This window comes from Acipenser ruthenus, chromosome 27 (genome assembly GCF_902713425.1).
Source record: "Acipenser ruthenus chromosome 27, fAciRut3.2 maternal haplotype, whole genome shotgun sequence".
In the NCBI taxonomy this organism is placed as follows: domain Eukaryota; kingdom Metazoa; phylum Chordata; class Actinopteri; order Acipenseriformes; family Acipenseridae; genus Acipenser; species Acipenser ruthenus.
The window spans coordinates 15,231,032-15,256,486 of NC_081215.1; the positions used below are offsets into that span (position 1 = coordinate 15,231,032).

General features: G+C 40.9%; 1 protein-coding gene across 4 annotated transcripts in view; it reads left to right on the forward strand.

The window, feature by feature from the left end:
- The first annotated feature begins 574 nt into the window (after positions 1-574).
- The window catches only part of LOC117432356 (excitatory amino acid transporter 2-like), a 71,011-nt gene continuing 46,130 nt past the window's right edge, over positions 575-25,455 (forward strand). For 3 of the 4 annotated variants that reach the window (XM_059002089.1, XM_059002090.1, XM_034054154.3), the window contains exon 1: positions 575-802. Coding sequence is in view for 1 of the 4 variants with exons in the window: in XM_034054153.3 (XP_033910044.1) it covers positions 20,127-20,131 (5 nt within the window). In the remaining 3 variants the exon portion in view is untranslated. Of the gene's footprint in view, positions 803-20,053; positions 20,132-25,455 lie in introns of all 4 variants that reach the window. The other variant, XM_034054153.3, reaches the window with a different exon arrangement.

Consider the following 25,455-nt stretch of genomic DNA (forward strand, 5'->3'; position numbering starts at 1 on the left):
TTCTTTTCATGCAATATCTGGATGTTTGTTTGTTTGTGAAAAATCATAATAAAAATGTTAAACATTAATATGGGTTTTGTTACATATGTTTAATATATTCTAAAATCAGCCAGCCTCCATCTATAAGCCCATGTTCCAATGTTCTGAACAAGACACTGTTCTCCATGATAAATGAGTCGTGGCATGGGCCAGGGTACTTGGCAACTACATCCGTGATAATTGAGCATCACATAAAACTTGCACAGTTAAACTAAAGAATGATGATGTTTTCTGTTTTGGGGGATATGTGCAATATATTACACCTAGCACTTTTGGGAAGCCAGACAACTGATACGTTTAGTTCTATTTGTTCCACATCCCCAATTGGAAATATTATATACTCCCTTGTTCTACAGAAAAGTGCATCTGTGACAACAGGCTGAAAGTCTTTCCTTCAAGTCTGAACCCAACAGTGAGAATAAACGAGAGAAAGAAAGAAAAACAGCTGAATAAATTATCAAACGGGGGAGGGGGGCTGACTTGAAATAAATGATCATGGGGGCTGACTTGAAATCCACCATTGGAAAAGCAACATTGCTGAGAGAGAGAGAGAGAGAGAGAGAGAGAGAATTCATTCGGCGTGACTGTTGTATAGGGAGCTGCGCGGATTACAGAAAGCCCGTGTTGTGTTTGTTGTTTTCTAGACACACTGAAGAGTTGCAACTTCAAGAGGCAGCAAGTACTGCTGAAGACGCAAGTCTTTGAAGAAACATCATCAGAAAGTTCAATTTTCCCACAGAGAAATCGTAAACAGGAGATAACGGTGAGTTTTCGCATATTCTGATGTTTGTTTGGCAGCTTTACAAACATATGACAAAAAGAAAGAAATGTGATTACGACTGAATTCTGTGCTTTATTTATTTATTTTGCTTGTTGTAAACAGTAGACAAGATAATGCAAAAAACTGTGTTCATATATATATATATATATATATATGAATTTATAAATAGTTAGCAATCTGACTATGAGTGAAGGTGTGTCAACATAATTTTTTACAGTGGTATTTTTCCTATAACAAGAATTCTGGTTCTTAAAACATTCTGCTGGAGATTTCATTTAATTAAAGAATAACACTTTCCAGTGCGTAATAGTGAAATACCCATTCAGGTAATGAGATCAAAGAAAAACACAACGCACAGCTGTAGTGTCCCGGATTATTATGTATGTATAACTGTCGAGGAATAGGCGCTATAGTGAAGGATTTGCTGATGTTTGATGCCTGCCTTGATTTAGTACATGTGCAAACCCGCTGTTATCCGTCTTATATCATCCCCCCAACACTGCCACATCGTATCAGGGGGATCTGTGCTGACGAGCTGGCAGGCGGACAGACAGACTCGCATACAGACTCACAGACTCCAGTTGATACTCGGCAGACAAAGCTGTAGAGAGGCAGGTCAGTTTCACAGTAGGTGGAATGGTAGGTAGATAGAATAACGCTGGAGAATCATGTGCATTGCCGAAAGTCAGTTACAATACATTGGAATCGCTCAAATAGCCCACTACTCCACTAACGAACGAAGCAAGGGGGATAGATTGACAAACAGATAGATAGGAAGATCGATTGTAAAACAGCTATGCATGAAAGAAAGAAAGAAAGAAAGAAAGAAAGAAAGAATATGTCAAATTGTTTAGTGTTCTTTTATTATTATTATTATTATTATTATTATTATTATTATTATTATTATTATTATTATTAATAAATAGCATTCAACATCTTCAAGCTTTCAGTTGCCAGTTCATATTAGAGCAGGAGGGGATCAATGTAGGGCACTAGATGCACAATGGTTTAAGGGAGGAAAGAAAAGGGTTGTGTCTAGTGCAAATTAGAAAAAAATATTTGAGAAAATTACCATTAGTGTTAATTGTTCGGGGCTTGGGGGTGGGGCTGGGTTGGGGTGTGGGGTGTGGGGGTGTTCAGGGTGTTCAAACACCTCCTGGAATTTCTGTGATTTGGTGTGGCCCTTTGTTCTTTATATATATTGTGATGAACTACGGTTCCTGCAGGCAGGGGCTTCTCACAGGCAGAAGTGGGATGTGAACCCGGGACCTCCCTCTCTGAATCATAGCGCCAATACCGCTGTACAAAAGAGCTTATGTCTTCATAATTGATAGGGAATGGTGGGGTGAGGAGTGTAATAAACATAGTTCTTTCCTGCCCCTGAGATGCGGGTCATGTTGTTACTTAGTTTTTAAGCGGCAGTTGTTGTGAGCGGAGTTAAATAAAGGCTGCTTGTACACCAGATGCAATGCAAATTTTCATCAGGCGACAAGATACTTTCACACACCTGAAGCAACACAGACACACTGCGACAGTTTTAAAAACTGCCAGATCTATAAAACTATTAAAAATGGCTATTGACAAAACTATGATCAAGACTGGTACATATTCATCAACATGATGTGGAAATTATGAGGCTTTTCTGATGGTAAATCACACATACCAGGCTTACCCAGTTCCTTCGAAATGGACTCCCATATATTATCTTTCATCTCTGTATCTTTATAATTGCAAGGGTTTTTTTCAATGGCAAGTGCTATTTTTTGCTCTGTCATTTTGGATACTGCTTCAGCCTGGTGGACACCATGATTTCCATTACACGAGAGTAGATGTTAAAACTTCATGCTGATTTGAACTCGGCTCTCGCCAAGATAAGCACCAACTAAGATGTAGCTTTACAGTAAACTAATGTGATCCATATGCGTCTCCATCCATTTACGTTTCCTTCCATATGATGATGTAGATATCCTTCTGTCTGGTGTTAATGGCTGAAGTGTAATGCTGGCTCCAGGGATCAGCTTATTTTGCTTCCCTGGCGCATCAGCACACACAACGGCTGCGATGCTGGCTCCGGGGATCAACCAAAGTGCGGCCTCCCCAGCGCATCAGCATGACAACCGTCTGGATTGAGCTAAGTAGGGTACATCTCTGGGGTTTTCAAGTGGGCACCTTCCATCCTCAGTGTTTCGTCGACTAGCCCACGACACCTCAAGAGGGCTCGACGGTGATTCTGGCGTCCCAGCATCACCCCCCTCCGTCCCCCACTCAACTCAGCCCAGCTTACTTACCTGTCCCCAGCCAGAATCTTTCCGTCTCAACCACAGCCAGTTGCTGCTCCTCTCTGCTGCTTCAGATAAGTTCTTCACTGTGCGACGCAACTCTTGGCCACTGAATCCGACGTCTCTGAGAAACCGGGTTGTAGAGTGTGCCACAAATCCTCGACAACCCACTTCCACTGGGTAAACCCGAACTCTCCATCCTCGCTGTTCCGCTTCAGTGGCTAGTTGAGCATACCGCAGTTTCTTCCTCTCATACGCCTCATCTACAGCGTCCTCCCATGGCACTGTTAACTCTACCAGGTGAACAAGGCGTGCTGATCCAGACCACAAGACAATATCGGGTCGAAGGTTAGTGGTGGCAATCTCAGGTGGAAAAATAAGCCGTTGACCAACATCTGCCAGCATATTCCAGTCTCTAGCAGCTTCCAGTTGTCCTGGGCGAGGATTGGTTTTAACACCTTTTCTTGGTGGTTGCTCTCCTGGGCGGAGGAATGTTGTCTTTTGTGTGTAATGTTTTGATGGAACAGGTTGCAACTTATTGGTCATGTTACGCTTGTCTTCCAATGCTAAGGCCAAACATCGCAGCACCTGGTCATGGCGCCAAGTAAACCGTCCTTGGCTAAGAGCCACCTTACATCCTGTCAAAATGTGCCTTAATGTTGCAGGTGATGAACACAAAGGACATGAGGGATCCTCTCCTACCCAGAGGTTTAGGTTCTGTGGTGATGGGAGAACATCATATGTTGACCTGATGAGGAAACTGATCCTGCTCTGTTCCATTGACCATAGGTCTTGCCAGCCAATCTTGCGTTGTTCCACACTCTCCCATCTCATCCATTCTCCCTGTTTGGCCTGGGAAATGGCCTTTATACACCTCATCCTCTCCTCCTGCTTTTGCACCTCGTTGACTACCAGCTTCCTTCTTTGAGCTGGGGCCGCCTTGTGCCATGTAGGAGGAGTTGAGCTGAAACCAAGACCCCCTCTTCCATGCTGAACTTGCCCCATGATATCACCAATTCGAAGGGCAGCCTTTGCATCTTCCACAGCTTTCTTTGCCGCCCACTTTCTTCCAGTTTTCAACACAGGTGCTGCCTCCCTTACGCATTTATCGCGTGACTCTACTAATGTCATTTCCAGTCTGACCTTGGCGCACTTAAACTCCTCGGTTAGAGCAGAGACTGGTAGCTGCAGTATTCCTTTACCATAAAGTCCCACTCTGCTGAGGCAGCGTGGAACTCCCAACCATTTCCTGATGTATGAACTGATTAAAGCTTCCAGCTTCTCTACTGTTGTCAAAGAAACCTCGTACACAGTCAGTGGCCACAGCAACCTCGGCAGTAGACCAAACTGAAAGCACCAGAGTTTTAGTTTACCTGGTAGAGCGCAGCTGTCTATGCTCTTCAACCCTTCCACTGCTTGTTGTCTAACTTCTCCCACACGAACTGTGTCCTTTAGATCCCCGTCGTACCATCTCCCAAGACTCTTCACTGGCTTCTCAGACACTGTTGGTATTGCCTCACCATTAATGAAGAACGTTTTATCTACTACTTTGCCTTTAATTATAGAGATGCTCCTTGATTTAGTGGGCTTGAATTGCATTCGTGCCCATTCAATGTTATTGGTTAATTTGCCCAATAATCGATTAGTGCAGGCTACTGTTGTAGTCATGGTTGTCATGTCATCCATGTATGCTCGAATTGGTGGTAGTCGCATTCCAGAAGCCAAGCGCTCTCCTCCTACTACCCATTTTGATGCCCTAATGATTACTTCCATTGCCATGGTAAAAGCCAGTGGAGAAATGGTGCATCCTGCCATTATTCCAACCTCTAGGCATTGCCATGTAGTGCTGAATTCTGAAGTTGAAAAACTGAATTGCAAATCTCCAAAATAGGCTTTCACTAAATTTGTTATTGTCATCGGTACACTGAAAAAATCAAATGCTGCCCAAAGTAGTTCATGTGGCACTGAACCATATGCATTAGCCAAATCCAGGAATGTCACATGGAGCTCCTTCCTCTCCTTTTTAGCTGATTGAATTTGTTGCCAGATCACATTGATGTGTTCTAAGCAACCTGGGAAACCTGGAATGCCCGCTTTTTGTATTGAAGTGTCAATGAAGCAGTTCTTTAATAGGTAAGCTGACAATCTCTGAGCAATAATGCTGAAGAAAATCTTGCCTTCTACGTTTAATAGGGAAATGGGACGAAACTGACTGATGCTTGTAGAATCTTTTTCTTTAGGTATAAAGACTCCACCTGCTCGGCGCCATGCTCTTGGTACAACCTGTTTTTCCCATGCCACTTTCATCAATTTCCACAGAATTCGTAGAACTCCTGAAGCACTCTTGTACACTCTGTACGGAACTCCATTAGGCCCTGGAGATGATGAAGCCCTTGCTTTTTTCACAGCTTGCTCTATTTCTTTCCACTTAGGTGCACAGTCCTCCATTTGGTATTCTGGTGGATTGATAGGTGGGATGTCTGACGGAATTGACATAGGCTCCTGCCTTTTTGAATCTGTATGTGTTTCCTCCAAATATCTCTCCAGCTCAACCTTAGATGCTTTTAGTGTGCCATTCTTCTCACTGGTGAATAACTTCTTTACAAATTTGAATGGGTCTTTATAAAAGTTAGCTCTCGCACGCTCCTTCTTTTTGTAGCGTTTCCGTAGGCGCTCAGCTCTGCGCAATGTTGCAAGCTTATCTTTTATGACCCTTTGTAAGAGATTGAGTCCCTCCTTCTGACTTTGTTCTGCTCTTCTCCATTGGTTCCTCAGCTGTCTCCTTTCTCTAACTAAGCGTTCAATCTCCTGCTGCCGTCTAGACTTTCCAGGAATAGTTTGTACTTTTTCCTTCCTTTTTTCAACTCCAAACCTCTCACTTCCATATGCGTAGATGATGTCCCCAAATTTATCCAGCTTCTTTTCAACTGTTCCACTTAATCTTTCCAATGCAACGCAGAGATCTGTGTTTACTGTGTCCCATGCAGTTTTCTCACAAGCTCTTGGCCATTTAACTCCAGGCTTGTGCCCGTTGAGGTTCTTTTCTCTCTTATGCTGGTTTGTCTGACCGGGTTCACAAGGATCATTAGGTTCATCACTAACTGTGTCCATGCAAGTCCTCCTCACATCTATGACAGGGGTACTGATATCCTGCGAACTGTGGTTTGCTTCCTGTCACTGGATTTCATTCGACTGACTTGACTGACTTCGTAAGAAGTACTGATCAATGCGAGGCCCTTGTCCCTTCTTCCTCAAGCATTTCATTCTCCCTTGATGAATCTTCAAACCCCTGACCGTTGTCGCCTTGCTCCAGCCGCAGACACAAACCTGGAGTTCTATGTCTTTGTTAACTGCAGATCTTGAATTAGTCTTTTGTGAAGTACTCTCCATACTCATATCCGTTTCCGTTCCTAAGTCGTTAACCGTGTTGTCCAACGTTGAGTCATCTTCCGCCCCCGCTCTCGCAGACTCTAGGGGTATTTTTCTCTTTAATTTCTTAGAAGCCTTGGGCGGGTGTCTCCAGCATCCTGTAAACACAGAGCTGGATACTGCCGACAAGGGTAGCTAACCCTTACCAGCCCCAATGGGGTCTCTTTCCTCCTGTCAGCTGTCTCTCCAGGCTGTCACAAGGTCTTTCCCTTGTTGCCAGCTGCACTATTCACAGCAGTCACTGGACGTATCCAGATCTTCATGATTTCCATTACACGAGAGTAGATGTTAAAACTTCATGCTGATTTGAACTCGGCTCTCGCCAAGATAAGCACCAACTAAGATGTAGCTTTACAGTAAACTAATGTGATCCATATGCGTCTCCATCCATTTACGTTTCCTTCCATATGATGATGTAGATATCCTTCTGTCTGGTGTTAATGGCTGAAGTGTAATGCTGGCTCCAGGGATCAGCTTATTTTGCTTCCCTGGCGCATCAGCACACACAACGGCTGCGATGCTGGCTCCGGGGATCAACCAAAGTGCGGCCTCCCCAGCGCATCAGCATGACAACCGTCTGGATTGAGCTAAGTAGGGTACATCTCTGGGGTTTTCAAGTGGGCACCTTCCATCCTCAGTGTTTCGTCGACTAGCCCACGACACCTCAAGAGGGCTCGACGGTGATTCTGGCGTCCCAGCATCACCCCCCTCCGTCCCCCACTCAACTCAGCCCAGCTTACTTACCTGTCCCCAGCCAGAATCTTTCCGTCTCAACCACAGCCAGTTGCTGCTCCTCTCTGCTGCTTCAGATAAGTTCTTCACTGTGCGACGCAACTCTTGGCCACTGAATCCGACGTCTCTGAGAAACCGGGTTGTAGAGTGTGCCACAAATCCTCGACAACCCACTTCCACTGGGTAAACCCGAACTCTCCATCCTCGCTGTTCCGCTTCAGTGGCTAGTTGAGCATACCGCAGTTTCTTCCTCTCATACGCCTCATCTACAGTGTCCTCCCATGGCACTGTTAACTCTACCAGGTGAACAAGGCGTGCTGATCCAGACCACAAGACAATATCGGGTCGAAGGTTAGTGGTGGCAATCTCAGGTGGAAAAATAAGCCGTTGACCAACATCTGCCAGCATATTCCAGTCTCTAGCAGCTTCCAGTTGTCCTGGGCGAGGATTGGTTTTAACACCTTTTCTTGGTGGTTGCTCTCCTGGGCGGAGGAATGTTGTCTTTTGTGTGTAATGTTTTGATGGAACAGGTTGCAACTTATTGGTCATGTTACGCTTGTCTTCCAATGCTAAGGCCAAACATCGCAGCACCTGGTCATGGCGCCAAGTAAACCGTCCTTGGCTAAGAGCCACCTTACATCCTGTCAAAATGTGCCTTAATGTTGCAGGTGATGAACACAAAGGACATGAGGGATCCTCTCCTACCCAGAGGTTTAGGTTCTGTGGTGATGGGAGAACATCATATGTTGACCTGATGAGGAAACTGATCCTGCTCTGTTCCATTGACCATAGGTCTTGCCAGCCAATCTTGCGTTGTTCCACACTCTCCCATCTCATCCATTCTCCCTGTTTGGCCTGGGAAATGGCCTTTATACACCTCATCCTCTCCTCCTGCTTTTGCACCTCGTTGACTACCAGCTTCCTTCTTTGAGCTGGGGCCGCCTTGTGCCATGTAGGAGGAGTTGAGCTGAAACCAAGACCCCCTCTTCCATGCTGAACTTGCCCCATGATATCACCAATTCGAAGGGCAGCCTTTGCATTGAAGCTGTTCTCTGATCTGCATTAACCCGAGTCAGTAGTATTTGCTGAAATGTAGTTATGGTGTCAAAAGTGGACAAATACTGCAGAAAGAACCAAAGTCTGTGATATTGGCACTTGCCCAGTGTGATGCACTGTTTATCCAAATGTGCTCAAGCTAATGCAAATCTTAGTTACCCTACCACTTTCAACAGCATGTGCAGAAAGATCTTTTTCCTCACAAGCAATTAAATACCTGCCTTCCTTCGCAATGCGACCAATGAAAACCGACTAGTTGGGCTTGCACTTCTCAACATTGTATTCCAGTGAATAGTAATGAAGTGATTAGCAGGCTATTTATTTTTCTTTTCCTTTGAAGTAATAATGGTTCTGTTGGCTTTCATTTGATTTATTTTATATGGAAGTAATAATTTGTCATGGACGTTTTATTCATGCCAAAAGTACTTGCCTTTAAATGTCTGTTGTGCCGACTCAAAACATAAAAAATAAAAATATAACAAATTGATTAAAAAGGATACAAGACTTCAATAAGCCTTTCTTTTTCATTCCAGCAGACAAACGAAAAAAAGTCCTGCCTATGCCACTGTTTTGAACCATACATATGCTTCTAAATAATGGGTTTAAAAACCAGTGCATTTAAAAGGGATTCAATGATTACATTATCCATATTTAGAACACTATGTTTTATGTACAGCCAGGAACCCTTTTATTTAGAAAGAAGGGCTTGTGTAATCAAAGCTATATGGAGATTCAAAATATTAGTACCAGCTATGTTCAAAGCATCAGTGCTTAAAGGGTAAAGAGTAAGCTGAGGCTCAGAAAAATATAGTTACACATCCCCACGTGTTGCTAGAACTGTTTAAATAACATTTTTAGTTTCATCCTGACAACTTTTTAAGTTATAACTTAAAAAGTTATAACTTATAACTTTTTTTTAAACTTATAAGTCATACAAAAACATACTGGAATACTGTAGGAATCATAAAGGACATGTTTAACAGTTTAGGGTAATATTATGTGAACCTTTAGTTTTAGCATGTTGGGTTTGCTGGGCCTCTGGGACACAGCTTGTCAGTGTGGAATACTTAGCGTAGGGATAGATATTCCACCAGATGCTGCTGCTAGTTGGCTATGCAGAGATAGATATTCCACCACATGCTGCTTCTAGCTGGATAGATGCACAGAGATTGTGTATTGCATGAAGCATTGCAGGCAGTACATTGGCCCAGCATATTGTATCAGTTAACCCAACATTTAAATTGACTGAGATGCTTTGAGTTATAAAGGACAATATGTAATGAGTCATTAGGTTCTTTAAAAAAACACATGACAGTGCACACTATAAATAAATAAATGCAGAATCTTAAATAAAGACAACTTGCCTAGCATGTTTTTGTACATGTCAGTAGGATAACCTTTACCAATCTTCTTGACAGGTGTGTTTCAGCAGTTAAAAACTTGAACTATGTCTTTATTTCAACAATCTATTCAACTTGTTCCTGCAGTTCTCAATTGAAAAAAAAGTGCATTGCTGTTTCTATGGGCCTTGGAACTGGAACGCTGAGTCTCACAGTCTCTAGTTTAGACTAGCAGAGCTGAACTGCTGCCTCCACCTGGGCACCCACTACACTAGCAGCACTGTAAGGTTAAGACACTTGAGGTCCTATAACTTTGAATTTAATTGAAATCCATCAGTGTTTTTTTTTTCTATTCATAACCAATGTTTATTTAATATTGTTATTTTCATTGAAAAGAGGGACATCATTGATGAAGAGAATACTATAAGGTAGCTGATTTGATTTGAATGGACTTTTCAGTTGAAGAGAATTCCAGATGGTGCCATCAACCTTATTGAGAATAAAGCACAGTAGAAACTCAGTATGGTAAACTTGATGTCATGAATGGGGTCGTGGCATACAGTATGCAAAAAGTGTGCTATGATAGGCAGAAGGATCATGCCAGAAGATGAGGGCATTATTTGAACGAGTTCCATTATTACTGAGGAACATGCTACAGCCGTCCCATTATCACCATTATTACTGAGGAACACGCCACAGCCATGTCATTATCACCATTATTTCTGAGGAACACGCCACAGCCATGCCATTATCACCATTATTACTGAGGAACACGCCACAGCCATGCCATTATCACCATTATTACTGAGGAACACGCCACAGCCATGCCATTATCACCATTATTCTGCAACTTTCTAAAGTGTTTTATTTACCTCTCTTTACATTAATTAACTGAAAGAGGTTTTGAGAGCAGGGCTCAAGGGTTTATGTGAAGCATTTCATGAGTAAGCAGTGGTTTTAGAACAGGTGTCACTAATAAATAGTGTAATCTCATCCGTCCTTTATTTGACATTCTGCTATTGAGAAATAACAGAACAGCTGACCTGTATAGAAATCAATAGGAGACAAGCTTCTGCCCCCATGTTTCTATCTTTTCTTCCTTTGCTGTCTTTGTGCACTGTCTTGAACCATTGTTCTCTTGCCCAATTCATCATAACTAGACATTCACGACAAGAAATCAATGCTTAGTGATCCTAAATCAGTGTACTTCAATACACTTCCGCACCAAGGTTTAAATTCTTACAGCTGTAAATGCCTGTATCTAGATACTGTACCTTGCATTATACCACATACCGGATACTGCTCTCCCATTGTTTTCTATGGAGGTCACTCGTTCTGTTTGAACTCAGGTATGGGAAAGATGACCCATTCTAAGCCACTCCTTATTGATGTAACACTAACGCTTGAGCTAGAAAACTGTCAACTTGACAAAACACATTCAGCACGGAATAGAGGCTACCACTATCGTATGGGTTCATTTTTTTGTCAGACAAAAATAAATGTAAGAAAAACATCTCCAGAACTCCATAATGCATTTTTTCTTTTTATCAATATAAGCATTGAAGCAGGCATATTATTCTCAGAATAAGAACAAAAGTACAAGTGGATAATTACCAAAAACACTTTATAATGCTGTTATGCTGCTTTTGGAACTAAATAAAAGAAACAGTACACCAAAATCACTCTGGAAAGAGACAATGTACAGGTTACAGGTTAAAGAAATGATACTGTACGCATCAAGGTAGTAACAGCAGTGCTTTCCAAATAATTTGATCCCCAGTGACAACAGTGCCACCACCTGTCAGCTAAACCAGTAACACCAATTAACATCAGAGAAGTGTAGTTCACATTTGTATATTTCTGCCACCTTGGATTCTTTTGAAAACAATTTTAGAACATAAGAACGAGAAAATGTACACATGAGAGAAGCCATCTAGGCTTAACAGATTGTGTTCCTTCAACCTGTCTGCACAGCTCATTCCTTTAAGCCCTGGGATTAATCCGGTTGCTCTTCATTGGACTTTCTCCAGGGCCACATTGTCCCTTTGGTACTGTGGTGACCAGAATTGAACACAGTATTCTCAGTTGTAGAAGGGGTGCTATATACATAAAATGGGTATGGAATGGCATTAGCATTTCCCACGCCGGGTTTACCTCATCCAAGTCTACACAGCCACAATGAAATGAAGAAATAAATCACAAGGCGGAGATGGAGGTAGTCCAGAGCTCCCCTGGGGGGCAGTGTCAGTGATCTGTGACTCCCCTCTCCCCCTTCTCTAGAGCTTCTAATACACAGTACTCCCTCAAGAATTCACTCATTTGCTTAATTCACCGTTAGGCCTGCATGTTGACATTAAATTGTATAAGGGCCCTTGTCACACGGCTGGCTGAGTGGTGCCGTCAGATCCAGGAAATGAATACACAGAGAGACAGTGGTGATGAGTGAAACTGAGTTGCGGCAGCGCTCAGTGTTTAATAAACAAATAAATAAATGGTTGAACAAAACACAGGACACGGCACTTTACGCCAAAATAAATAGACAAACAAAACGGACTAACACTTAAACAAACGGTGGCTAAACAGACAAACAAACACAGTGAGTTTAAACATATAACACAGAAATGCACACAGGGGCAGGGCACATTGCCACAGCCCTTCACTAAATCACTGTTTTTAATGTGTACATCAAATAACGGGATACAAAGAGAGCGCTGTACTTCCATATATGCCAGTGCTCCCAGTCTATACACAAAAATATGTACTGACATACAAATGCACATAATACAGCAATAGCTGGTGCAGCGAGCCCCATCAATATTACATGGCCACATTTACACTGGCAGAAGCCTTTAATCACAGAGGCTGGGGAAGCTGAAAACCCATGCAGTCATTTGACAGTTTTGACTGCCAACAGAAAAGAATGGCAGCAGTTTCATTAAAGGGGATAATTAGTTAATAACATGGAAACATGTCAGTATTTGTATTGTAAAAGAGCGGCACTCACTCTGGTTCGTTGCCCCTTTAAAAGCAGGACCCAGGACACAAGAAATGGATTTTCAAGCGCTTACGCGCTATTTTTAATACACAAAACAAACACAAACAAAATAGACACCTAGCTCCGTTCGGAATGCTAACTACACAGGTAGGTTCACCCTAACTACCAAACCGGACAGCTAAGCTGTTTACCGGCAGACAAACACACCACGGTACTTACAAAGGAGACTGCTCGGAAACAGCACACACAGCCTTCTGTTTCCTTCTACTCAGCAGCCCCCAATAGTTTAGCTGTCTCTCTTAAATACCCTGCACCAGGTTCCAATTTACAATCGTAACCAGGTGCGGGTGATAATTAAATAATAAAACAATTAACAAAACGGTGCATACGCACATGTTTTCTGCAGGGAGGATATTAACCCCCTCCCTGCTGTGTTACAGTATACTGCAATGAATTTCCACATAGCTGCTGGTGAGTTAAAAATACTGACAGTGAGAGGTAAGGCACACACTTAGCCCTCAATTACAGAACTTGCTCTTTAGTTGAATGGTAAGACGTTGGTCTTTGAAATGTCTGGTTTGTGGTTTGGGCTGTGATGCCAGTTCATTACAGCATGTGCCTTGTATGATGGGCATATCTTAAGTGGCTCCTAAATAAGGAAGTGCTAACATCACTTGTCTCGTTTGTATTCAGTGAATATCTGTTGTTTCTTTGCTTTTTGTAATTCAGGATATGCTGTATTATTGCCTAAGCATGAATATATGCACATATTCCTATGTGCAGGAAAGTTGAAGCAGAAGACATGCATGCAAAAAAAGATTTTTAAGTAACAATCAAATACATTTTATAGTAAAGTTTGCACAGCTTATTATTTATTTTATTCAGATTAATATTGAAAGAGAAAGCTAATTATTCTGTGTGTTTGCTAAAAGTTTCATGTGTATGTGTGAGAGAGAGAGAGAAATGAGCTGTGGTAGAGTACTCACCAGTGTTTCCTATCAAATCCTCAACAGCTAATTTCAGGCATCTGCTACAGACCAGCCCTGCTCTGAGAACATGCCAATCTCTGAACAGCAACATCAGACTCCACAGTACATTTAGCTTTGAGCCCAGCGCTTTAGCAGTCTGGAATTCTGGCTGGCTGGCTGCTATGCTTCCATACACACAGCTTCCTGTCTTTCTGTGTATTCACTGGGCCCATGGGATTCTGGCCCTCTCTGTCCTGAATAATCCTCCTGGGAACCCATACGTTGCCAGGGTGCCACCAGGCCTGCTTTGTGGGAGATGCAGAGCTGACAGTTCTCAGCCCTCATGCTAACAGCGTTATAACCGGCTCCTTGTACAGACTGACTCATAGCTTTGAGTACAGTATTCATTAAAGTTGCTTGAAAGTAGAACTTCACAAGCTTGTAAAACCACTTTGTTCACAAAAGTCATTACAAATGGCAAGTCAGACTATCAAGTAGATGTATTTATTGGTGATTGTGAGCAAGTTTAAAACTTTTGAAAATGTGTAGATGAATAAAGATATTCATCATCAGTAAACCCCTTTAGACTATTCTCCATGTACAATTCTCAGTTATGTATTTGATTAAGCTTTGTTTACAAGGGTTCCAAGGGGACAACATTTTATATTGATCCATTAGTCAATATAATGAAACCTGTGCTTTGAAATTTCAGCCCTCTGATTGATTGCTACTTATGTGAAGCAATAAAACAAGCTTCCTGGTACCTATATTGGCAGCATCCATCACATATGCCCACATTTATATCAGTGCTTACTTTACTGTATCGATACAAGCAGACAGTACAGAGAGCTGGCAGCCATGGTAATGGGAGTCGCTTAGCCATCAGTCCTAAACATACATTTTAGATGCAGCTTCAGTATTGTTCACACTATCTGTGTTTTGGGATACATTCTGTGTGTAGCACTCTGCTCAAGTGGCATGTGTTTTATCTGTCCCTATAGTGGAGTGGTCAAATGTAGTTTCAGATTTAAACAGAAACAAATCTAAATGGATTTTATTAATCAGTTCAAACCTAACGTAAAGATATCTGAAACAAAAACTTATTTTAGTATTTTAGACCATTAAAAAAGTATTTTAATGTGCACAAATCCGCTCATTATTTAACTGGAAGTCCATCTTGGATTTACTGTGAGTACTGAACTAACTTTGAGTTTCAATAGTTAAAAAAATAAAACTGGTTATATTAAAATAACACCACAATTCAAGTAAAAAAAAAAACACTGAATTGATTTTACAAATAGTGCCTCTAAAAACACCCTCTCTCACTGTAAACCACCTGTCAAATATGAGAGGCACCCAATGAGCAGGTGCAGTCTGTACTGCAGTAAAATGCAGCAGATCTTTACTTTCATTGTCACATTATGGCCTCTTCACAACCATCTTTAGATAGAACCTTGAGCTCAGTCTGTCAATTTGCAATCTCTCTGTTGTTTCCTATTGTTACTGGTGTTAGTGAAGGGGCTGCATGCTGCTCAGATAGCCAGACGCAGGCAAATCAGAAACTGGCATTTCTGGACTAAATGTTTTCAAGGAAATCGGGGTGAAAATCAAAACAACAATAACAATCTGAAAGTATACGGCAGTATTGTTTGAACTACAGAAGCTCAGCTCCGTCCTGAATTTCAGCAGCACTCCACTGGATTGGAATATAAACAAAGACACATTCAAAACTAGTCCTGGTAAGCATGTTATCCCACTCAAGTGAGATGACAAAATTGGATCCCACGCTAGATATACCCACATTTGTGATATATATAGAGAATACTAGATGGGTTGCAGTGAGTTACAGGAAAATAATTCCATCTAGTGTTCATGTGATGTCATAAACTACAAGACTGTTAGGTTTGTTTTAGAAGAGCGAAAAAAACGAAACTGTTGGTTCCAGGAATTTGTTCAAAAAGACAAATATGGGGCAACATCAGCTTGCTGTAAGACTTACAGAACGAAGCTCCAGAAAGTCCTGGGTAGATTAGCATCTACTGAGAAATGTGTTGAACCTTTTGTTCCAACCAGACCCTTAATTATTAAATGGACCTGTTAATTAGGGGTCTGGTTGGAACAAAGACCTGCAGTGTAATGGATTGGAAGATCCAAGGTTACCTAACCCTGATTTAAAGGGATATCTTGCCCCAAAAAAGTGAATGTAGACATTTAGTGACACATCTTTCAACTCACCAACGGCTTAAGGTCAAGAAAATACCATTTATTAAAAAAACTAACTGGGACACTCGGGTCTGAGGAGGACTATTGTAGATTTACTAGCAGTATTATGTACTGTACTAACATTTTGACTGCATACATTGTATATCAGTAACTTAAAGTGCTAGATTTTAGCTCCGACTACCATAAGGATCAAAATTGCTGAAGCTACGGTTCTGTAGGAAAACTTGTATATATTATTGTGGCAAAGTGGTTTGCAGTGCGCAGGTGTCGGGGTGATGCAGTGCCCAAGACAAGGACAAACAACAAAGTACTGGTGAAATGATGGTTTATTTATAATCCAAAGTCTGATGACAACAGTAAGAATAATGAGAACTGGCAATACACAACGATGTGTATTGCTCAGTTAAATCCGCAGGTTCAGTCCCGAAACAATAAACACAGTATTTAAACACATACAATAAACACAAACATGGTCACTGGCACTAGGTTTACACTGCTCTTTTTCATAGTGCAAGCTCAGGAATAGTTCATAGTTAACCTTGCGTGATTGTTGAGCAAGAGTGAGTGAGAAAACAAATAAAAAGGCCTAATTAAGCTAATTATTAGTTCAATTAAGAGTTTAGTTAAGTAATTGAGAGCTCAGCTGGAATTAAATCTACACAGACACCCATTCCTACTGTTATCTCTGTGATGCACAGCACCCTGTCCTGTGCCCTACAGGAACTTCCAAAGCCTCAGTTTGTGCAGCTCTAATTAGTGCAGGCATGGACATTGCTGAAGCCCAACACTCTGACCCAGATTTGCTCTTAGTTTTTTAGTGGATTGAACAAGGGAAGAAGCCTTTCTGGAGGCTTCGTCATGCTTCCTGAGGAAAATGTAGACACAGTTCAGCCATCTCCTGATGAAAGACGGACTGTTATGTCACCAGACCCATCATTCTCAGTCCAAATCTGATCTGTTACAGGTTGTAATACCAAAAGCTTTAGTTCCACAACTGTTACAGTTTGTTCCTGGCCATTCAACATCAGGACATTATGCATTGCCAAAAAACACTGGACCAAGCTACACGGTGGTGCTACTGGCCTTACATATCTTCTGATATTTCTTACATGTCTTCTGATATTTCTGACATGTCTTCTGATATTTCTTACATGTCCTCTGATATTTCTTACATGTCTTCTGATATTTCTTACATATCCTCTGATATTTCTTACATGTCTTCTGATATTTCTTACATGTCTTCTGATATTTCTTACATGTCCTCTGATATTTCTTACATGTCTTCTGATATTTCTTCCTATTGCCAAGAGTGTTTGGCTTGCCAATCACGACGAGCTCCAGTACCGCAGCTCCAAGCCCACGTGGTGCCCGTCGTGCCCACTAAGCCGTTTCTGATGGTAGCAGCCGACCTGACGGAACTTCCTATCGCCAAGAAAGATAATTGCTATGTTTTAGTGGTCATGGACCTTTAAACCTTTAAGCATTGCACTGTGTCTTGCTGCATTTTTTAAGCATTACATCCCATAATAACATGGAATACCGGAAGCCTTACATTCTGACCAAGGCAGAGTGTTTGAGTCTGACTTAATCAAAGATCTGTGTCAGTTTCTCGACATCACTAAACTTCGCACTTCACCATACCACCCGCAGTGTGACACACTTGTGGAACAGTATAACCGTAGCATGAAAGACCAGTTTGCAAAATGTCTTTTCAAAGGAGGAACCGATTGGGATGACCACCTCCATCAGATTGATATGGCTCACAACACTATAACTCATGCAAGCACAGTGTTCACCCCTTTTTACGGTACATGGGCGTGAAGCACGACTCCCACTTCATGTTCTTCTTCAACCCATACATCTCATGACTTCCACGCCTGGCACACCAGGAAGTATGCAGCTTCCCTGAAGCAACGCCTGCAGCTTGCATTCCAAGAGGTTGATAAAGTGAGTGACCATGTGAAAAACCAACAGGATGCCCAACACAACAAGCACCACAAGTACATGCCTTACAACGCAGGAGACATGGTCCGCATAAATGATCCAGCACCTGTAATAAAATAAATGTAACATGATGGAAATATAATTGTTTCTGAAGTTGGAGCTAAGCCAGTGTAGCCTGTACTGTACGAGCGACTTTATTGCAAATACAACTGGTATTATACTATGTAGGTTTATTACACTATATTCCTAACTTCTAATTGAAGGAAAAATATGTTATGTATCTATCTTTTTATCATGTGGAAATTTGAGGGTTTCACTACCCATATCTCCTGTGGGTTAAGCATTTTTTTTTTCAAATGCACATAAGCATAAGTAGGCTATATGCAAATTTTTTTTTTTTTTTTTTTTTGGCAGGGTGTATTAGTTGTATTACTTATATTATTGAGATACATTTGCAAGCAAATAGGTGTTGCTTTGCCGCTGTCTGAGATACACTGTTATTTTGGTTGTTATTATTACATTTTCAGGTTCAGTTTTGACTAGCTGGTACAGTACAGTAGTGCCTACATTGTATTACCTGCTTTTTTTTGCAATTCTTTCGTTAGGGCCCTTTCATACCTAGTTTGTTTATAAAGATCTGATGAATACTGGCACAAAATTGTGCTCTTGTCTACACCTAGCGGAGAGCCACATTTTCCTGTACTTGCCAAGTTGGCTTTGCAGAAATATCCTCATATGAAACACAGATGTAAGAAATCAACTGTCTGCATACATTAAGGATTGAATTTTGACTATAAAGACTGCTGTTAAAAACAGCACCAGCAAATGTGTCCATGTATGACCATAAAAAGTAAATAAGACCTAAAGAAAAGTAAGTACATGAAAATAGCCTATTTTATTTGATTGTTTCTGGGGGTTTTTTTTGTAATTATGTCACTAGAAAAAAAAAAAAGCCACTGTAAGTCTATCAGTAAAAACAAAATTGCAAGGTCGCACTAGAGTTTGATTGATTTCACACTGCAGATTCTGCAAGTGAACTTGATAGACTGGATATGTGCACTTGACCAACATGCAGTCTGGCTGTTGATGCCCAGGCACCCAGATGGCTGTTCAATACAGAGAATGTATATACTGTATATAATAAACATGGAAGGTTGCATCTGTGCCATGCTTGCTGTACTAGCTATGTTTATTCGCCATCTGGTATTGGTAGAATGGCAGCTCGTAGGTCAGGTTATAAATATCATTGCAGAACACCAACACTTTTGTGCTAGATGATGTGCCTTTTCAAAGGCGACAAATGAGGAGAATGCTTTATTCTTTGAATGTATGTTAGGTGTTGCATTTCCACTGGCATCAGTCTGACATCAGTAAGTTGTAGTCCCTACCAATCCCTGTTTAACAGTCTTCCTGGTTTCAATATGATCGTACTGTAATGCTACATTACTGCTCTGAAAATACCCCTTTATCAATGAGGAGCCGTTTCAGACAAAACTGTGTCAAGGCAGAGAGAAAGAAACCAATTCTGCACAGCTGCACAGCGAGAGAGATCAACGAATACACAGCAAGTGACCAAGCCATTTCTATAAATAACGTGGAAAATAATAAAAAATATATAAAATATGTAGAAAGACTTACATACTGTAAAAACCTTTGTATAAGTCTATTTTCTAGGTCCTAGAAAGGGGGGAGCGACTTATACACCCTTGTATCCTATAAGCTTTTTCGTGAAATTGTTGTCTCAAAAAAGGGGGAGGTGAGGGCTCTTATACACTGCTGCGACTTATGCACCGGTTTTTACGGTATGTATACATTTCACACAGGCACTGGCTCTGTGGGTGCTAGAGCACCACTAACATTTATTTATAGGTACTAAGCTCCCTGGAGATGGGCATCCATAACTTTATATAGAGGGATTGAACTTTAGTTTTTTTTTTATTTTTCATCTCTCTGCCTCTCTTTAAATATTTAACATTTGTGGCTGCTTAGAACAGGTGCCATTTACTGGAATTATGGTGTTTACTGACACTAGAGGGAGCCTCTTAGTATATGCATATTCAAAAAATAATTCAGGCACTGTAATAAAAACTTGTCTTTATTTTTACCTGTACCTTTTCAAACATGTGTTTACTTTTTGGCCCTCGTTCCACTGCCTTCACTGTCACTGTTTTTTGATGTGTAAGTCATAGAGCAAAACAGCTCTTTATTAAATTGGACCGCAGTTTATCATTTCAAATATGTTACCTAGCAACATTCTGCCTTTACAGATCTGACCTGCATCAACAACAGCACCTACCATTCACAAAGAAAGGCTGGCCACATGAGAGATTCCAGTGCTTTATGTGGTAATGCATACACATGATAAACTGAGACAATGACTTTATTGGCCATTATTAGAAAAGTTATTAATGCTGGGCTAGGACATAGGCTTCAAGCCATAATAAATGGGGGGCTTAGCCCAGGGGCGAAACTTTTGTTTCAAAAGTGGGGAGGACATTCTGTGAAATTGGGGTATAAAAGAGGGTATTCTCTAAAAAAAAAGAAACAAAAGGGTTCTTTTATGTGTTTCTTTTTTTCCCTTTTTATCTTATATTAATGCAAAAGCTTTACAGAATAGCAGTTATATCAATATTTACAATCTTTTAAAAATTTCAAAGATCTAGTTGCATACTTTCAACAGAACCAGTTTGCCATATTACACTTTGCACAATATTTAGGTATCAATACAACTTATGAAACAGTAATACCACTTACATCAATAATACTTAGGGTAACTCGAGGAAAACAAAATAATGAATATTACTGTTTTGGTGTAGAAATAAAATAACAATAACCATCATAGTAAAAAAAAACAAAACATTTAGAAGCATAACTGTACTTGCGTTTAGAAGAAAACACATTACAATGCAATGCTGACAAGGCCTCTCTTTTTCTTTTGCCGTAGCTTAACTTACTGTATAGTTAACTTTCAAATTGTCCTTGCCAACCAGTAGATAACACGAACTCCCTTGTTTTTCTAAAGAAAAGACCCGAAAATATTCCTGCTCCGGTCATTTGCTGCAATAAATTGCTGACAGAGTGTTTTCTTTTCCAAGTGATCAAGTTGTTCTTGATGAATGTGGCAAACGGCTACATTGTTCAGACGACTTTGTTGCAAAGATTTACAAAGCCAGGTCATCAGCCTTCTAAGAGCACTGAAGCTCCTCTCAGCTTCAGCAGAGGAGGCAGGGACAACTAACAGTAACCTCACAAGGGCCTCAACCTGATCAAAAAGGCCACGGACCTCAGGCAGCATGTCCCTCAAGATTTTTGCAGCTTCAGTGCTGGAATTGTAGGTGTATTTTGAGATAAACATGGCTAACTACACATGTAATGACTTCCTGGTCAACTCTGGGTATTGGTCCACAACATTGTCAGTCTCTCCAGTGAGGAAAACTTTCTCCAATTTTTCAAGAGTCTGCAGGTCTCTCTGGTCGAAACGCTCTGTGAACTGCGCGTCTGCGGTGTCTAGCAGCTTGTAGTACTCCGCTCTGTAGACACACTCCACTGCAGCAAGAATTCCAGCAATGGTTTGTGTTCTCTTTTGCAAAGAGATGTTCAGGCACTCCAATTCCTCCATCACTTCAGTGGCTAGGAGTAGTCCTAGGACCATTTTCCCCTTCTGAAATCTTTCCAGAAGTCCATTTGCTTTAGTTGTTGAATCTGATCCACTAGATGAAGCCATCTCTTCTAAACTAAGCAACACTGGCTCGTACTGGTTGGGTACTGACCGAATGGCTGGGGTACGAACACTCCACCTTGTGGGGCACAGCGGTTTCAAAGTAGTGTAGGATCCACTCTCAGACTTTGCTATTGCCCCGAACACCTTGAATTTTCTCGATTGTCGAAACAAGCATCCCAACTCGTGAACCCACTGCAAAGAATCCTGAATCACAGGAGAGGCTGTACAAGCTGCCTGAGTAATGAGATTTACACAATGAGGACCACAACGGACATAAAACGCTAGAGGCTGTTCTTTTTTATATTTGCAGCACCATCATATGTTTGCCCATGAAGATCAGAAAGGGGTAGATTGAGGCGCAGTAAGACATCAGTGGCAACCTTGGATATTCTTTCTCCTGTTGTTGAAGACATTTCATAGTGACCTACAAATTCTTCATGTGGCATCAGATGCTGATACACATAGCGGAGGCAGATTGACTCTTGTTCAGTGCCAGATATATCTTGTGTTCCATCAATGATCACTGGATATTGCAGCAGTGGCAGAGAACTGATTTGCTTTGCAATATCTCTCACAATGAAGTTGCCCATTAAACTCAGGATCTCATTTTATATTTTAGGGCTGGTATAATCCTGATTACGTGTCAACCACATACAGAGTTTGGGATCATCCTCTGACCTCAACTTCAGCAGCTGGCTTAGATTCCCATCCTTTTCCTCATGACCTCTAATAGCCAACCCTTGCCATGCCAAAAACTGCACTGTGCTTTCAGTCTTCAACAGGCAAGATCTTGCCTCCTGTTGCTGTGACGCCAAAGCACTAGAGAGCTGGGTGTCTACTGGTCTTGCCTCCTGAGCATGAGTTGTGACCGCTACTTTATGCGATTGACAATCAGCATGCTTTGCAAACCTCTCTAGGCTTTTTTTCCAATTTCTAAATCCTGAGGATACAAACGCAGGGCCTGCATTTTTGGCGAGTGGTGACTTTTTGCCTCTGAAAGCTTTTGTGCAATAAAATCATAATACCCCTTTCAAACAAGGGCTGCAGTGGAGCCAGGAAAAATCTTTGAACCTTTTTTACTATGTGGTCTATAGTAAACCTGCCTCAAATGCCTCTGTGCTGAGCAGATGTTGATGTTCAGCTGATAATTCGCTCTCCTCATCACTAGCCTCCCTGCCAGAACATTCTCTCTCTCTCTCTCTCTCTCTCTCTCTCTCTCTCTCTCTCTCTCTCTCTCTCTCTCTCTCATTGGTTTGCTGTTTAGAAGTGAATAATAGAGGACTTGTTTAGGCTACCCATGTATATTTTTTGAATGCATTAGCTGACAGTAAATGGGGTTAATTCCCTCCCCACATCATTGAGTATCCACTGCCTGATTCTCTCGTGACATTCCCTTCAATATGCTGGCCCTCCCCCATCTGCCAAAGGCCCCCAGCAACAGCGTCATGTTGGTCTGCTTCCTTGCACTGGAGGATCTGGATCTTTGGGTTCAATTGTTCATCAATACACAAGCTCTTGACGTCTATGGAGAAAGGTTAAGCATTAAAACCTATCAATATTTAACCACTTACATTTTTTTTTGTTTATTATTCCTTGAACCACAATATGAGAATGACATTGAAAAGAGGTAGAAGTCCATGGAGACCCTTATCCTAATAAATGGATGGAAGCCTGTCAAAGTAGGGCCGAAGCAGCTTCCCAGCTGTATAGGACTTATCATTAAACCTGTGGGAAATAGTTCTTCTCTGTGTATTTATTCCTATTCCATGTATCTATCACCTCACCACGGCAGGGGTGCACAATTCCATGTATCTATCACCTCACCACTGCAAGGGTGTGGAGCCCTCCTGGTCTTTGTTTCACCCGCACCCTGAGTTACTGAGTTGATCCATTTGAACCTCCTTCCAGGTCCTAATCAGTTCATTCTTTAGTAATTCCTATAAAACCTGGAGGACTGGATCTCAAGGACTGGATTTGTGCACTCATTGTATAGCTCTGACCAAAAGTTTTGTATCCCCTAGAATTTTAGGATTGAGACATAATAATATATATATATATATATATATATATATATATATATATATATATATATATATATATATATATATATATATATGAACAGAATTTTTATATTTTATTTAACATCATGTGATCAAAGAAACTACAAGATGATATCGCAAAGGTCTACTGGAAGCCATACAGTAGTACAGTAGTACAGTGAAGCAGGCGTCTGGTGATTCTGCCTATAGACAGCGCTCTGTGCTGCTTACGAACTTCGCTGTTTTCAACTCTTCGTATAATTGAATACTAATCAGTGAAGCATTTTTTAAAGTATAAATGCTCCGGTAAACATAAATAATAATTACATTACTCATACTTTGACGTTTTTTGTTTGATTTATATGCGTGGCTGCATTTTAGTGCCAGCAATAGCGGCTGGTTGAAATTGTTTTCGGTGTGTGGAATTGTCACAAGGCTGGCTGGTAGTGACAAATCAGACCCAGAAGAAACACACAGACATAAAAGGTTTAAACAGACAGAACACAAAACAGGACACGGCGCTTGAGGCCAAAATAAACAGACAAACAAAACGGACTATACAGACAAAACACGGTGAGCTTCTATTTTTAACTATTATTATTATTATTACCTCCGTCTCTCTCCCGTTCTCCACTCACTGAACACCCAACCCCGAGTGAATGAAATGTGTCTATATATATACTATTGTGCTGGGATTCAATTACTAATTAATTATTCACTTGAATCCCAGCACGTGAATTAATTACGTGCAACCTCGTGCTCACATATTAAATACTTTAAATGCACGTGAAGTGATGTGCAATCCCGTGCCTAAATACAATCTACATTTTTAAATACACGTGAAACACAGACCCGTTTATATCCCGTGTACCAATGACTATACACCAACATTAACTCAAGCAACACAACATACAACACAGAAATGCACACAGGGGCGGAGCACATTGCCACAGGAATGCATACATTTCTTACTTGCAAAAGAAAAACGAAGGAAGAAAACACAGTCTACAGAAAGTGCAAAGCAACAGAAAGTTATACCGAATCCCTTTGGATCATTTTTATGTTGGCTTCAAAAAAAAAAGTTTGTCAGGTATTACTATCTTGAGGTTAATGTTTTTGATATTGTAAACATTTTAAATGGCACACGTAATTATGATTGGAAGTAAATGGTAGCATGATAAACATTTACAGTGCAGGCTATTTTGGATTATTTATAATTTTGCTGAATAGAACGTGAATACAAGTGTTTCCAAAGAGACTCCCAAATACTTGGGTCTTTTAATTCTGTGCATCCAAAGACATGTAATTTAAAGTTTTAAGAATGAAGCCTACTGTTTGGCACAGTTTCAAAAAAAGGGTTACAAAACCCTGCTCTAAGGTGATGCTAAACTTTTGACTATAGCTATACATAGTAACAAAATCATTCTATGTGTAAAAAACTAAAGTAAATGGAAGTATAGACAGCCTAATTAGCCTTTCTGTTTTGTTTCTGTAATTCCCAATGCTGCTTTTTTTGTACAGATAATATTGATAATTTGTATTGTCTGCTTGTTGTAGAAAACAAGAGATTGTTCCAGTATTTGACACTGCAGTAAGAGGTTCATATACAAGTTTGGAATTGTTTAATGTTATTTATTTATGTATTTTTGGTTGTTGCTTTTTCTTCTTTAATGCAAAACACTTTATTACAGCTTTACTCATACTGCTGAGAGATCTATAAACATGTCATGGACACATCTTGTATACAAATACAATCATTTTATTATGAACCCAGTGGCATAATCTGGCTGTTCTATGAACTGTGCTTTGAGGTTACATAGCTTTTTGAAATGTGAAGGCCAAATACAGCTAAAAGCTTAACTCTGTGTGTGAACTGATCTCAACACAGCCACTGCAAAAATAGGCGGGG